The 13,637-nt window shown below is 34.4% G+C and overlaps 1 protein-coding gene and 1 long non-coding RNA gene across 3 annotated transcripts; one reads left to right on the top strand and one right to left on the bottom strand.

Moving 5' to 3' along the window:
- Positions 1 to 2,300, top strand: LOC145559694 (uncharacterized). 2 transcript variants are annotated; one of them, XR_014092876.1, is made up of 3 exons: positions 1 to 283; positions 1,538 to 1,780; positions 1,872 to 2,300. It is a non-coding gene; the product is annotated as an uncharacterized LOC145559694 (long non-coding RNA). The 2 variants fall into 2 exon arrangements; XR_014092877.1 differs by having other exon boundaries at positions 22 to 283; positions 1,662 to 1,780.
- Positions 2,301 to 3,847: 1,547 nt separating this feature from the next.
- LOC145557578 (uncharacterized) lies at positions 3,848 to 5,138 on the bottom strand. Its single transcript, XM_081618752.1, has 3 exons — positions 4,619 to 5,138; positions 3,965 to 4,460; positions 3,848 to 3,863 (listed from the first exon to the last, which is right to left on the bottom strand). The coding sequence occupies exons 1-3, from the start codon at positions 5,136 to 5,138 to the stop codon at positions 3,848 to 3,850; spliced, it is 1,032 nt and encodes a 343-aa protein (XP_081474878.1).
- Between the last annotated feature and the right edge of the window lie 8,499 nt (positions 5,139 to 13,637).

Below are 13,637 nucleotides of genomic sequence, written 5' to 3' on the forward strand. Positions count from 1 at the left end.
ATAAGCGCGCGATCAACGATCTAGATTAAATCACGCAAATTCCACTGATTTTCCAAAAAGCAAGCTTTGTCTACTCCATTGCAACGAGGCTCTAAAATTCTCCATTAAAGCGACCTACAAGCTTTGTCTACTCCATTGAAGCGAATTTCGTGTTTTCACTACTCCATTGAAGCGGCTTACTGGAAAATGAAGGTTAATTGTTCAATTTGGTGAATTTGATTCAAATATCTCAAAAAAAATGCTTAAAATTTCACTTGAGCATGCAAAATCGAGCTCGTAAAAGGTATAATTAGAATTTTTGTCACAATTTCTTAAGTCTTTTGTAATTTTAGCTATAATTAGGTCTAAATTCAACAAATCGTTGCAAATTAATTTTATCTATTTGATTTTCAAAGAGATGTTTATAGATGTTTTTAATACAGAATTGTGCGATTTGGTGCTATTGTTTTGTTTGATTCGGTTCTTTGATTGTTTTATTTGACTGAATTTAATCTGATTATATGTGAAATTTATCTATTTAAATGAATTTTGTTATCTAATTTGATGCTGAAACTCTTTAAATGGTTAAAAGGTGATGAGGTTGGATGTTCTTTTTGGTTTTGTTCGATTCCTCTATTAGAACTGTGAACAATTTATTTTTTAGCTTGAATTTAAGATTGAAATACCTTGTCTCTTTTTTTTCTATAATTGTTGGGTAAGTGAGCTTGATTTGTTTTCAAGTAATAAAAGTAGATACAAAATAAGTTAAAGTAATTCTAATATATCTAAAAGTTAATAGAAGTGAAATTCACCTTCTATATGCTTTTGAAATCATGATATTGCTATGAAATCTAGGACAGGTGGGGAGGAGTATGAATGGGGCAGCTGCTAGGAGCTCCTAGATGCCACCTTTTGTGATTAAATTAGAAAAAGTAATTGCAATGGCCTTTAATAAGTAAACTAAACTCTTCTTAAAGTAAACTAAGTACCTTTAAAAGTATATGAAATCACTCCTAAAGTAGATAATATTTTCTAGTTTGATCAGGCTAATAAACTTTTCGCTTCAAACAAATTTTGTTGAATTATAGTGTTAATTTGCAAACTTATGTAACAAATTTTGTTTAAGCCATTATGGTAGACGTTGTTGCTGTTGTGTTAGTTTTGAGGAGACCAGGAAGTAGGAAGATAGCTGCTTGTGGACAACTTTGTGCTGTTGTTATGGTGTGGATAAGCTGGCAGCAAGATTGATGAGAGGAGAGTGTGGATTTTTGTGTAGGTTGATTTTTTATTCTAGAATCTGTAAAATTATAAGTGGACTTGAATATAATTCCACTAAAAGTAAACTAAATATTTTTAATAGTAGATTAAATTGCTCAAAAAGTAAATAATAAATGAATTAGGTGCTGGTATGCCCCTTCCTTTAGTTTGGTCACCAACTCACCACCTGATGAGGGGTGGGGAAAGCTGAATGTTGATGCTGGAGTTGTAGAGGAGTTAGGGGCTGGGGGCAGTGTTGCGTGACTGTAATGGCTCGGTTTAGTGTTGTTCTGTGGTGCAGGGCATCGAACGGTTCAGGGTGGTTCTGTTCTCCAATGGGTTCTTGTTGAAATCTGAGTTTTGGGAAATTTCACGGTTTATGCATGCTCATCGCTTGATTATAAGTCTCTTCTTTGCTCAATTAGTCTGCAGCTACTCTCATTAGCAAAAAGAAAACGAAGATAATTTCTCAACAAGCTATCTATTGCTGCATATGAAAGTTTATGATGGTGCAAATGGGATAGGATTAGGAACAATAAAAAAGGTAAATTACCATACTTAATTTTGAAGTTCTTAAACTATATACTTATCTGGTAATTATTTAAACTAAAGTTAATCTTTTATTTTTTTTACAGGAATTTCCAAGACTAAATCACCATCACATAAGAACAGTACTGCTTGACCTACTTCTCAATGATAACAATCAAATGAAACAAACACTGCTTACAAATGTTGAGGATTGGGAAGAGAAGAAAGTATATGAACAATTGTAAATGATATCAGTAGATTTGAATATATCATAGATATTAGAATATATTAGTAGTTTTAAGTAGTATGTTTGTATGAAGAATACATATTATATCCATAAGTTGAATTACTAGGATTGTTTTGTGTCAAAAATGGTGGTAGATGTAAAAGTAGAAGAAATCAATCAAAAAGTAAATGAAATACGTGTTAAAGTAAATAACACTTTATTTAAAGTAAAAGAAAAAAAGTTTTTTAAAAAAACCTTTCTGAAATTCGGTGGTCGGTTTTAAAGTAAACAAAAATATTGTTAAACTAATAGAAAATGGATCTAGAGGTGGAGATGGGAAAAAATATTAAAGTCAAAACAAGAAAAAAATTTAAGTTAAAAACATGTTATTCGAGTATAAGTGAATGAAAATAGTGTTAAAGTAAATAACACTATATTTAAAGTAAAAGAAAAAAAGTTTTAAAAAAAGCTTTCTAAAATATGGTTTTCGATTTTAAAGTAAAGAAAAATACTGTTTAAGTAATAGAAAATGGATCTAAAGTAGAGGTGGAAATGGGAAAAAGTATTCTAGTAAAAAAAAAAAAAAAAATTCAAGTCAAAAACATGTTATTTGATTATATAAGTAAAGGGAATTAATTCGATTATAAGGGCGGGGTGGGGCGGATGTTGGCCTTTCAATCCCCATCCCCTTCCTCACTACGCCACAACGGGTACAATATTTTAATTCACATAATTCTTTTATTAAATAGTATAAAAGTATATAATTTTTCTTTTAAAGATATATATGTGGGTATGAGTTGGGGATAGGGCGAGTACAAAGTGGAACGGGTAGGGTAAGGCAAGGATGGGGCGGGTACAACTTTAAATCCATCCATCCCCGCCCCACCACTCGCCAAACCGAGACCCCTCCCCACCAAACTAGGGATGGGTCGAGTCTCCTACTTGACATGCCCCACATCCATGGAGGTGGTTGTGAGGTGGTTGTGAAGGTGGTAGTTAAATGCTTTATTTGTCACACTAAAAAAAATGGGTCGTATCTATTCGAGTTAGGTCAATATGAACTAATATTGTAACCTATGTTGATCAAACACGGATTAGTTCATGCTTGAGTTGAATTATAACCGGCCTTACATCTTATTAGGTTTAGTACAGGTTTAGGTGAGTTTAATAACAGGTCAAGTTACATTCAGGTCAAGTTATTAATTAGCGAGTTAGAGAATTAAGTCAATCTAGAATTTTAGACGAATTTGGTTCAAGTCGATAATTTTACGGCTTATAATCAAGTTGAAGTCACCAAGTCAATAATATATGGGTTACATTTAGGTCAGGTCATCTACACGTCAATTCATGTTCGAGATCGGGTCTCAAATACTCTTGTAAATTCGGGTTCCATGAAAAATGTGACAAGTATTTTAGAACAAAAAATGAAAATGGTAACAACTATTCTAGGACAAAGGTAGTAATACAAGATATTATCTTTAATTTTATAAATAAGGATATTATATATATCAAACAATTCATATGATATAAAATATCATAAAAGTAAATGAATTATTTCATAAAGTTAATGTATAATAGCTAAAAGTAAATAAACTGAACTTAAGTTCTGTAGTACAATTACTTATAGTAAATGTAAAATTATTATATAATAAAAATAATAAAAAAATTTGTTCAATAAATCTTGATCTTGATCTTCCAAAAGATCTTCTAATTTTCAAGTATTATAATAACTGCACAAAAATAAACATCATTTATTTGTGACAAATTAAAGTAAATAAATTAGATTATAAAGTAAATAAATGACAACTTAAAATAAATAGGAAAAGTAAAGAGGTAAAATACCAAATAAAAAAAGTATCAAGTATAATAATATCTGCATAAAATAAAAAGTAAATGAAGTTAAGGTTAAAGTAAATAAATAGAAGCTTAAAGTAAAATTGAACTCATTTAAAAGTAAAATACCTGAAAAATTACTTGTTTGGACAGTTTCTACTATCATGGGAAACACCAGATTGCCCACAAGCTCTACAGGTTCTGCCCTTTTTGAATTTTTGTCCAGTAGCTATTTCTTTTACACTCTTCAACCGCTTTGAACTTGTGGCAGAACCTTTATTAAGACACTGATTTGGAGGCAAGATATTTACATCTACTTCATTTGACCCAACCAAAACCTGAATATCAGCATCTTTCACCTCTTTTGAACTAGATGCATTTTCAGGATTATTCTTTGATATCATCTGCTCCTCAAATGAAGATAATGTCCTAATAAGCTCAGATAAATCATCCTCAAATTGGTCAGTTAGACTCACACAACTGAAAATCTTGGACCATGCATCACTGACCAATTGCTTCTTCTTATCATACTTAGAAGCATCATCCAGAGCAACATTTATGACATAAGCTTTCTTCATAAAATATTTTCTCCAACGATTCAAGATATAAGGATCGGAAATTTCACGTATACACTTGCCTTTCATAACAAACAGAATGTGTCTACATAAAACGCCTTGACTCTCAAACATTCTACAAGTACAACTTGACTCATATGTGACCAGGTCAAAAGTTACATCAAAATTTTTCCTTTTCTCATGATCAACAATAACAGAAAACTCCGCACCATCTCCATACAGAGAACTACAACTTTCAACACCACATGAAAAAAGGCTCCCTGGCATTCTCCTTGAAAATCATAAAATATGGCACGAGTATAAACAAGAGCAGCGTGCTTTTCCAAGTGTAAATTAATAACCAATTGAGGCTCAAGTTTATTAAGCATGTTCAACTCATCCTGTTCATGCTTTTGAGCATCAAGAGCAGTTTCATAACGGACAAAGAATTCAACACAGGTCACATGAGGGTTTGTAAATTTACAAAAGAAACTATTTTCACCTTCAGACCTAGAAGTAGAACACAGTAACCCACCCATAAATAAGTCCCTAAAATACACAGGAATCCAAAGATGTTTAATCTTGAACATGTATGCAAACCGCTCATGATCGACAAGGTCAAACTCCTTCATAACACTATTCCAGCCATCAATAAATACATGAGGATCAATTTCTCTATCCCAAACTACTGCACTTAGCTTTTTCAGGAAATCAGTTTCATTATAAAAAGTAGTTCCAACCTTTTCAGGTACCTTCCTCATTATGTGCCACATACATACATAGCCTATGTTTAATTAGTCTTGGTAAAAACCTATTCTATGGCAATACCCATTGCAGGATCTTGATCAGTGATAATACAAGAGGGTTCTCTTCCCATACACTTCAAAAAAGTTTGAAACAGCCACACAAAAGATTCTATGTTTTCTTTAGATAATAGAGCAACACAAAATGTAACACATCTCTTGTGATTATCAACACCAGTAAAAGGACATAAAACCAATGAATATTTATTTGTATCATAGGTAGAATCAAAAGATAAAGAGTCCCCAAATAATTCATTATCTCTTCTACCAATAGCATCAACCCAAAAGACACGGGTCAAATGCCTTCTTTCGTCAACACAGTAATCAAAATAATAACCCCCTTTACTGGTTTTAACTTTTTGTTCAAGGTTCTGAACAAACATCGCACCATCAGCATTAAAGATATAAATTTTCAAGTCCCTAGAAAAATTTTTGAAATCATTTTTACTGCCCCTGACATTTTAAAACCCACCACAAAGTTCTTTCATGATCCTATAAGACATAACAACCCCTATATTTAACTTTGAGTTGTTAAAAATAAACTTCTTATGAGCAAAATTTAAACCAACTTCATGTTTAGTAACCTGCCTAGTAATAGGTGTAGAAAAAGTATGACAATGATATTCATAAAAAAAATAAACCATATACTTCCCACCAGTACAAAACCTAAAATTTATCTTAGTAGGACAACCAACTCTCTTCACGGTCTTTCTCTTTAAACAAGAACCTTCAACTTGTTTACCAGATTTCTTGTTATTTGTCACATACCCTTCTTTGCTACATAATAAATATTTAATTATAGTAACTCCTTTAACAGTAGGATCATCCTTATTCTTTTGTGATTTAGTAGTACTAGAACGGACTTTAAATCCACACTCATTAGCATATTTGTAATAAAAGGCAATACCATCTTGAAGAGTATCAAATATCATTCCAACAAAAGGTTTGTTTTCCAAAGAATTGGCATATACTCTTGATCACCTCCAGAATTATAATATATTTTAGGAAGCAAAGGCTGAGTGGGTGTTTTGAAAATTCTTACATTGTTATCTTAGTAGTGACAGAAGAAGAACAATGATCTACACTTTCAGACATGTTCCTGAAAAGTAAATGAATCGAAAGAAAAAGTAAACAAACAATAAATAAAAGTAAATAAACTATAACTAAAAGTAAACAAAATTTTTAAAAAATAAGCTAATAAAAACTATTAGAGATATACTAAAAAGTAAATTATTCAGAGCATAAAGTAAAAAAAAAAAATTAAAAAACTTGAAGAAACTAAAAAAATGAAGTTATAAGGATTAAGTAAAACTAATAATGAGAAGTTAATGATTGAATGCAAAAAGTAAATTTATAACAACAACAAATTATACTACTTAATTAATAACAGCAAGCAATATAGCAACTATATGCAGAAAACATCTACAATGAACTCCGTAAGTGTAAAACCATAAAATAGAAATTAAAAACCGAAATCGTAACAATAAAACACAAAATCAAACACTAAATTGTATAGAATAATTCAAAGAACAATTAATAAGTAAAAATTGATGAAAATTACGATAAAAAAAACCCTAAATAGGAAAACTCGTAATAAGATAAACAATGAAATAAAAATAAACAACGAAAATACAAATAATTAGAAAATTACCTCAATGAATGAAAAAATATCGAAGAATACGATGTAATTGAAGATCAAAATCGAAAAATCTTAGCAAAAAAATTCGCAAAATCGAAGAATAGATGGCGCGGCGGAGAAAGCAATGTTAGAGAGAGAAAATGAAGATGCAAAGAGAGAGAAAATGAAAGAAAGAGAGAGAGAGAGAAAGAAAGGAGGTCATTCAAAGTGGCAAAATTACCAAAATGCCATTACTGAAATGAAAAAGGCGAGTGAAGCAAGGGCCGTTGGATTGAGAGTGATCAACGCTCCAGATAAGCTCCTAGTTCCTATTCTATGCTTAGGTTCTCTCTCTCTCTCTCTCTCTCTCTCTCTCTCTCTCTATATATATATATATATATATATATATATATATATATATATATAATCTCTGCATATTTTAAGGTAATGAGGTTAATAATTTATTGAAAAAATGATTGTGAGAGAAAAAAAAATAGTTGGTGGTTTAGGCGTAGACAATAACCAAAGATATAAGCATTGTGTAGAACGAACTCACGTGAGTCCGGTCATACAATCAGAGAAATTTTTTTAAAAAAATTATTAGAAATTAGATAATAATAGTCAGAGGTTAAATTATAAATATCATATATTAGGTTATAAGTGTCGTAATTGTCAGATATTAAGTCTTAATTGTGTGGTCAGATATTATATTATAAATATCAGAAATTATATTATAATTGTTAGAAATTAGGTTATATGTATCAGATATTAGGTTAAAAGTGTCAGATATTCGATTATTATAGTCATCTATCAGGTCGTCGAAAAAGTTGGATTTCCTGAAAAAAACTTAAAGGCACTGTTTTGCAAATGGGATGTAATATTATAACTGCTCTCTCTCAAAAAGCTCTCTAAATGCTTCCACAAAACAATTATTATCGATATCAAAAGGCAGTAATCTAGAAGAAGACGACAACCCATTGATAGTACCACCTTCGACATGCCGCTTTTGAGATTTGCGATTAAGACGTAGATCTTTTTAATCTCGTCGTGGAATGGGTAGGAGAGGGTCGTCGGCGCCGGAGGATGGGAGGGGGAGGGTGGTCGCCGGCCGCCGACAAGTGGCTAAGTAGTGGCAGTAGAAGTGTAGTGGCAGTTTGTGGGGGGATGAGTGTGTGCATTATAAACCGAACTCACGTGAAACTGATAGAGGAATAAACGAGTCGTCAATTGTCTATCCCAAAATCAAACACAATTTATAATATCCTAAACAAACCTAATACAAGTATAAGGCAAGTGTAGGGTCGAACCCAAAGGATTTAGTCGGTATTAACTATAGCCTAAGTCAAGCTACTTCGAAGATTGTAGTGAGAAAATGGTTGGTACTATGGTAACAAAGCTAAACTAATCAAGTGATTTAAGAAACTAAACACTAGGGATATAGGTTCCACATGCAAGTTCAATAAACATGCTAATTGATAGTTCATTCACTTCATTCAAGCATTGCAAAGGACAAACAATAGTAGCAATCAAGAGAATTCAAGAGCTATCTCCTAGAGGCCAAGCTAGAGGTCACTATGAATGGCTAATCAAGGAAATTCACAATCAAACTCAATCAATTAAAGCAATTCTCAAATTGATGGTTCATGTCATTAAGAATTGCAATGCAATCTAGATTAATCTTATAGGTTGATCACTCCTAATCTAATTAATCACATGCAAAACTATGTCAACCAATTTAATTGCAACAACTCAACCAATCAATGATCATCAACTAGCACAAATTATCAATCAAGCATGCTTCCCCTTCTCCCTAGCAACTAATCTACTCACTAATCATGGTAAAACTCAAGAAAAAATCACTAGAAATAGCATTGATCATCATTCTAAATCAAAATCAAGAGAAAACAATATCAAATTCAAATCCAAGCAAATCAAACAATCAAACATGAAACTAAAACAAACAAGTAAAGAGATGAACTAAAAGAAGAGATTCTCACTAATATTAATGATTGAAGATGAAGAAAACCAAGCACAATTGATCTAATGTTGAAATACAAATCCAAAACCAAGTACTTCTCTCTAACTTCTCTCTCTAAAGCTAAGCTAATGAAAAAAAAAATCTAAAAGTTAGTTTTCAAAAAGGAATTACAAGTGTATTTATTGGCAAAGAAGGAAAACGGAATCCCCGCGCCCTCTCTAAGAAATCCCGCGCCCTCGGGGAAATGGGTACGGAACCCATAACAAACTCCGTGGGCTATCTGGGCAGCACCCGCGCCTGCGGCAAAAGCCTTCGCGCCCGTGGCAATGGCGCGACGAATCCCCTGCTCTCAAAGGGTGATCAAAGGGTCGCGCTCTCTCTAATCTGGAGCGGTCTCTCCAATCTACCCGCGCCCGCAGGGAGCCCGAGGCCAGACCGCGGAGAGTTCCTGGTCGAAATTGGCCAATTTGGTGCAAACGAGCCCGCGCCCGCGGCCTTCAGGACCGCGCCCGCGGCAACCTGGAAAGACTTGATGCCCTCTCTAACGACTCTCAAAGCCCTCTCTGAGCCCTCTCCAAGCAGATTGCTTCCTCCTTGCTTAGTCAATGTAGCTCATCTTGATCCCCTTGCAAAGACAACTCCTAGGTACCTACAAGAACAAACAAAGGAAAGGAATAAAAAGGAAAAAGGAACAAATAAAAGGAAAACACGAAGAAAACACAAAAAAAAAAAAAAAAAAAAAAAAAAAAAAAAAAAAAAACTAAGAAAGAAAGAAAGAAAGGAACTAAAGGAAAAAGGACCAAAAATAAGATAAGAAAGCATGAAAAGGAGATGAAATCATCCTAAAAGACTACCCTATGAGTGCCATAAATGACACTCATCAAATTCCCCCAAGCTAGACTTTTGTTCGTCCCGAGCAAAACAAAGGCTAAAAAGGAAAAAGAAGGGCTTATTCAAATAAAAAAGAAAAAGAAGGAGGTGCGAATATACACTAACTCACTTTCGTAGGAATCACGGTCAATTTTAGCAACAAAAGACAAGCCATTCAAACCCCTAGATCGCCCTAGAGGACGAGTGATGCTCTCGTAAAGGTTTCCTAGAGATAACCTATAACTCTTATTAAACAAAACAAAAGAAGCAAAAATGAGGCAAAATACAAGAATAAAGAGCAAAATTTGAAAAACAATGATTTTAAAAATCTTTGTGAAATGGACTTTACAAAGTGACTATAATTCAAATGAATATCAACCTTTCTAAAGTTAATCATGGTATGTACGTTATAAGATACCTAAGGTTGATTGAAACATAAATATGCTAAGCATAGGAACTAGTTGTCACATCTCCACTTTCATCCCAAACGATCTTACCGCGTTCCCCTTACTAATCTCGTATCTCCCCTTAGTGAGCGTCTCAAAGATTCCGCGAAGGAACCGGAAAAATATCAAATTTTTGGCAACTCGACATCTTGACTTCGCATCCCCTTTCCTTAGGCTATAACCCATTATTCCCTCCACCGATGAATGACTCAAACCCTAGGTCAAAAGGTCTTCCCAAAGGTTGTAACGTAAGGCAAAAGGGTTAAGGTAGGCTAAATTTAAAATTTGGTGGTTAACCTAAATTGTGAAGCAAAGATTGCGCATTTCTTTACACCATAACTAAGCAATCACCAAACAAAAATACCAACACCCCTAAGCTTATTCAAATATAAGGTCACAAACATATACACAAAAAGCGTGAGAACGCATCCCCCCCAAGCTTAAATGGAGCATTGTCCTCAATGCTCTAAAAGGGAGAACACTCACATCAAAATATTTTTGCATTTTTCACTTTTTCACCTTTTTTTTTTATTTTTTTCATTTTTCTTTATTAGTGCTTTGTCCTCGCCTCTTTTAACTGTGGACGGCTTTTTCAACTTTGCACTTGCATTGTCCTTGCCTTTTTTTTTTTTTTTTTTTTACTTTGGACGGCTTTTTCATTTATTCACTTGCCATTATTCACAAAATATACACAAAACACGATCTTGCTTTCATTTTGAACCAATAACCAAACTTATATACCACAATCTCCAAAATATGACCATTTGCTTCACAAAAATCCAAAGATGAAAATGAAAATGAAACAAAAGGCTCAAGATCTAAAGATGTGGCTTGAAAAGAAGGGAAAAAGGCTCAAAGGGCTAGCAAGTAGGAAAATGTATCCCTAAACCCAAAAGTAAAAAAGAAGTACACTATCCTAGAAAAAGGAAAAATACCACCCCAAAAGATGTCTTTGTCCTCCCTAGGTGGTTCGGTCTCGGTCTTAGGAATCATACGTTAAGATTCAAGATTAGGTTTGCGAAAGTCAAGGATCCACGCCGCTCATGCAAGAAAATGTTGAAAGCTTGAAAAAGTATGAATCTCACATGGTTGTAGAAAAAACTCACTAAGGTTGTCAAATCGAAGATGGGGAGCAACTACCAACATGCCACAAACAAGTAGAATCCGGTTTCATGACCCCCCTAGTTCTAGACAACTACCTTAGCATGCTTTATCCTAGAATCAACCAAACGTATTCTCAAACCGTGCATACCATGACCACCTAGTAAGATTATTATTCAAAAGCAAGAGTCCATTGTTTACAAGTCCAAGTCAAAATAGTAATAGTGAAAAATAAAGCCTCAAAAAGCTATGTACAAAACCAAGAACAAAAAGAAAAGAAAAGAAAAGAAAATAAAAGATGGAAAGCAAAGATAAAGGAAAATTAGGAGAACAAAGAAAAGGATAAAGATGCAATCATAACACGTATTTCCCAATCGACATACAAGCGGTCAAATGGCCACATCGCCAAAGACCCCAAACACACTAGGTGTTATAATCATACATCCTCGAACCGTTCAACTCCCCTAAAGCTAATCCTAATCTAAGAAACCATGAAAAGTAAAGGAATAAAAGTAAGGAGAAAAGACAAAACAAGAAAGGTCTCACCAAGCATTTAAGCAATGCTACAATAACCAAGGAGCAAGAACGACCTCCTTTAAGAAGCTTTGAAGACCAAAACATAAGCTACGAGCAAGGCGAGAAAAAGAAAAGGCCTATATACAAAATGAAATTGTTAGTAACTTCCAAACAAAAGCAAACAAAAGAAAGCTCACTTGAATACTATGTACAAAGACCTAGAGAAACCATCATCATCATCATCATTAAAACAAACCACAAAACATCATCATCAATACCAAGACAACAAGACAAACAACATACCAACGAGACTACCAAGAGCGAAGCAAGAGAAATCATTCAAAGCCTTTTCAAACACATCCCCATGAGTCCAAGGTGCCTCCCCCAAAACCTACCCTAAAACATCCATTTTGATTCCCCCCCTCACAAAATAAGGGCATCGACCGCAATGCTCAAAAACATGCAAAGCTAAAAGAGAGGAAACAAAAAGGGAATCAAACAACCAAGGGGGAAACTATTGGCTACTAGGGTCGGCACCACCATTACCCACATCCCAACCTCCGGTAAAACCGGGAGGGAACCCAAAACAACCCTTAAAAAGGTCAAGTTGAGATGTGGACAATTGGTCAAGTTGAGATGTGGACAATTGGTCAAATGGCTCGAGTTGCATACAGAGCTCGGCTTGAGTGGGGTGAACATAGTAGTAGTGGGGGTCACCCCGATAATCACTCCCCCCCGAAACCCGGTAGTCATAATGACCGGACTCATCTGGGAAGTCACGCCTTGGCTCATCGGGGTGTGTAACCCCGGGCCAATAGGGGTACGTGGGGAGGTTGTCACCACCCCAAGATGGCACCAGCCCTTGTTGGGGCGACACATATGGGTAGTTCACCGGAGGAGTGACCTCCCCCCTACAAACACTAGCGCCCGCGGCAACCTGGCAAGACTTGATGCCCTCTCCAAGGCCTCTCAAAGCCCTCTCTGAGCCCTCTCCAAGCAGATTGATTCCTCCTTGCTTAGTCAATGTAGCTCATCTTGATCCCCTTGCAAAGACAACTCCTAGGTACCTACAAGAATAAACAAAGGAAAGGAATAAAAGGGAAAAAGGAACAAATAAAAGGAAAACACGAAGAAAACACAAAAAACATAAAGAAAGAAAGAAACAAAGGAACTAAAGGAAAAAGGACCAAAAATAAGATAAGAAAACATGAAAAGGAGATGAAATCATCCTAAAAGATTACCCTATGAGTGCCATAAATGACACTCATCAGAAACGGTCTTACGCAAAACCTTCTCAATTTAAAAATGAAGTTTTTTTACCAAAAAAAAAGGTGTAACAATTAAAAAATACGGTACATTTGGTAAATGTAATACTTGGAAAAGCATGGAGGGAATAATATTACAATGTAGTTTTTTGCCATTAAAAAAAGTGTAACACTTAAAAAAAAAAAAAGGTAAGTGTTACTGTAGACACCCATTTGTGTCTCCCCAAAACCAAACCCAGTGATGAGTACCTTTCGCGTCAAATCATAATCGAATGAAGTGAAAGTGTGGAAAGTCTAGTGTTGCGGTTAGATTTTATTTCTTTTCTTTCTCTCTGTTTTTGAAAACCTATTTTCAGAAAATAGGTAATCCAGTTTGGTTAAGTCCATGGCAAGGGTCCAATAATGTTTTAGTTGATTCGGGTTCGAAAAGAGCTTTCCAACGATATATTATAAGCCCAATTCCGATGAATAATGAGGAAGTTATGACCAAATTACTAAACTGGGCCCGGTTTGATCTTTATATGCGGCACAATGATCTAGAGGAGGGCCTATTATTGATTTATCATTCCTAATATGATTAGGATTGATTATATTCTTCTAGAATCTTCTAGGAGGTTCTTTTGAATCCTAATTTGATTAGCATTGATAAATTGACTTTAGTTG

The sequence above is a fragment of the Chenopodium album genome, chromosome 9, assembly GCF_948465745.1.
Source record: "Chenopodium album chromosome 9, dcCheAlbu1.1, whole genome shotgun sequence".
Lineage (NCBI taxonomy): Eukaryota > Viridiplantae > Streptophyta > Magnoliopsida > Caryophyllales > Amaranthaceae > Chenopodium > Chenopodium album.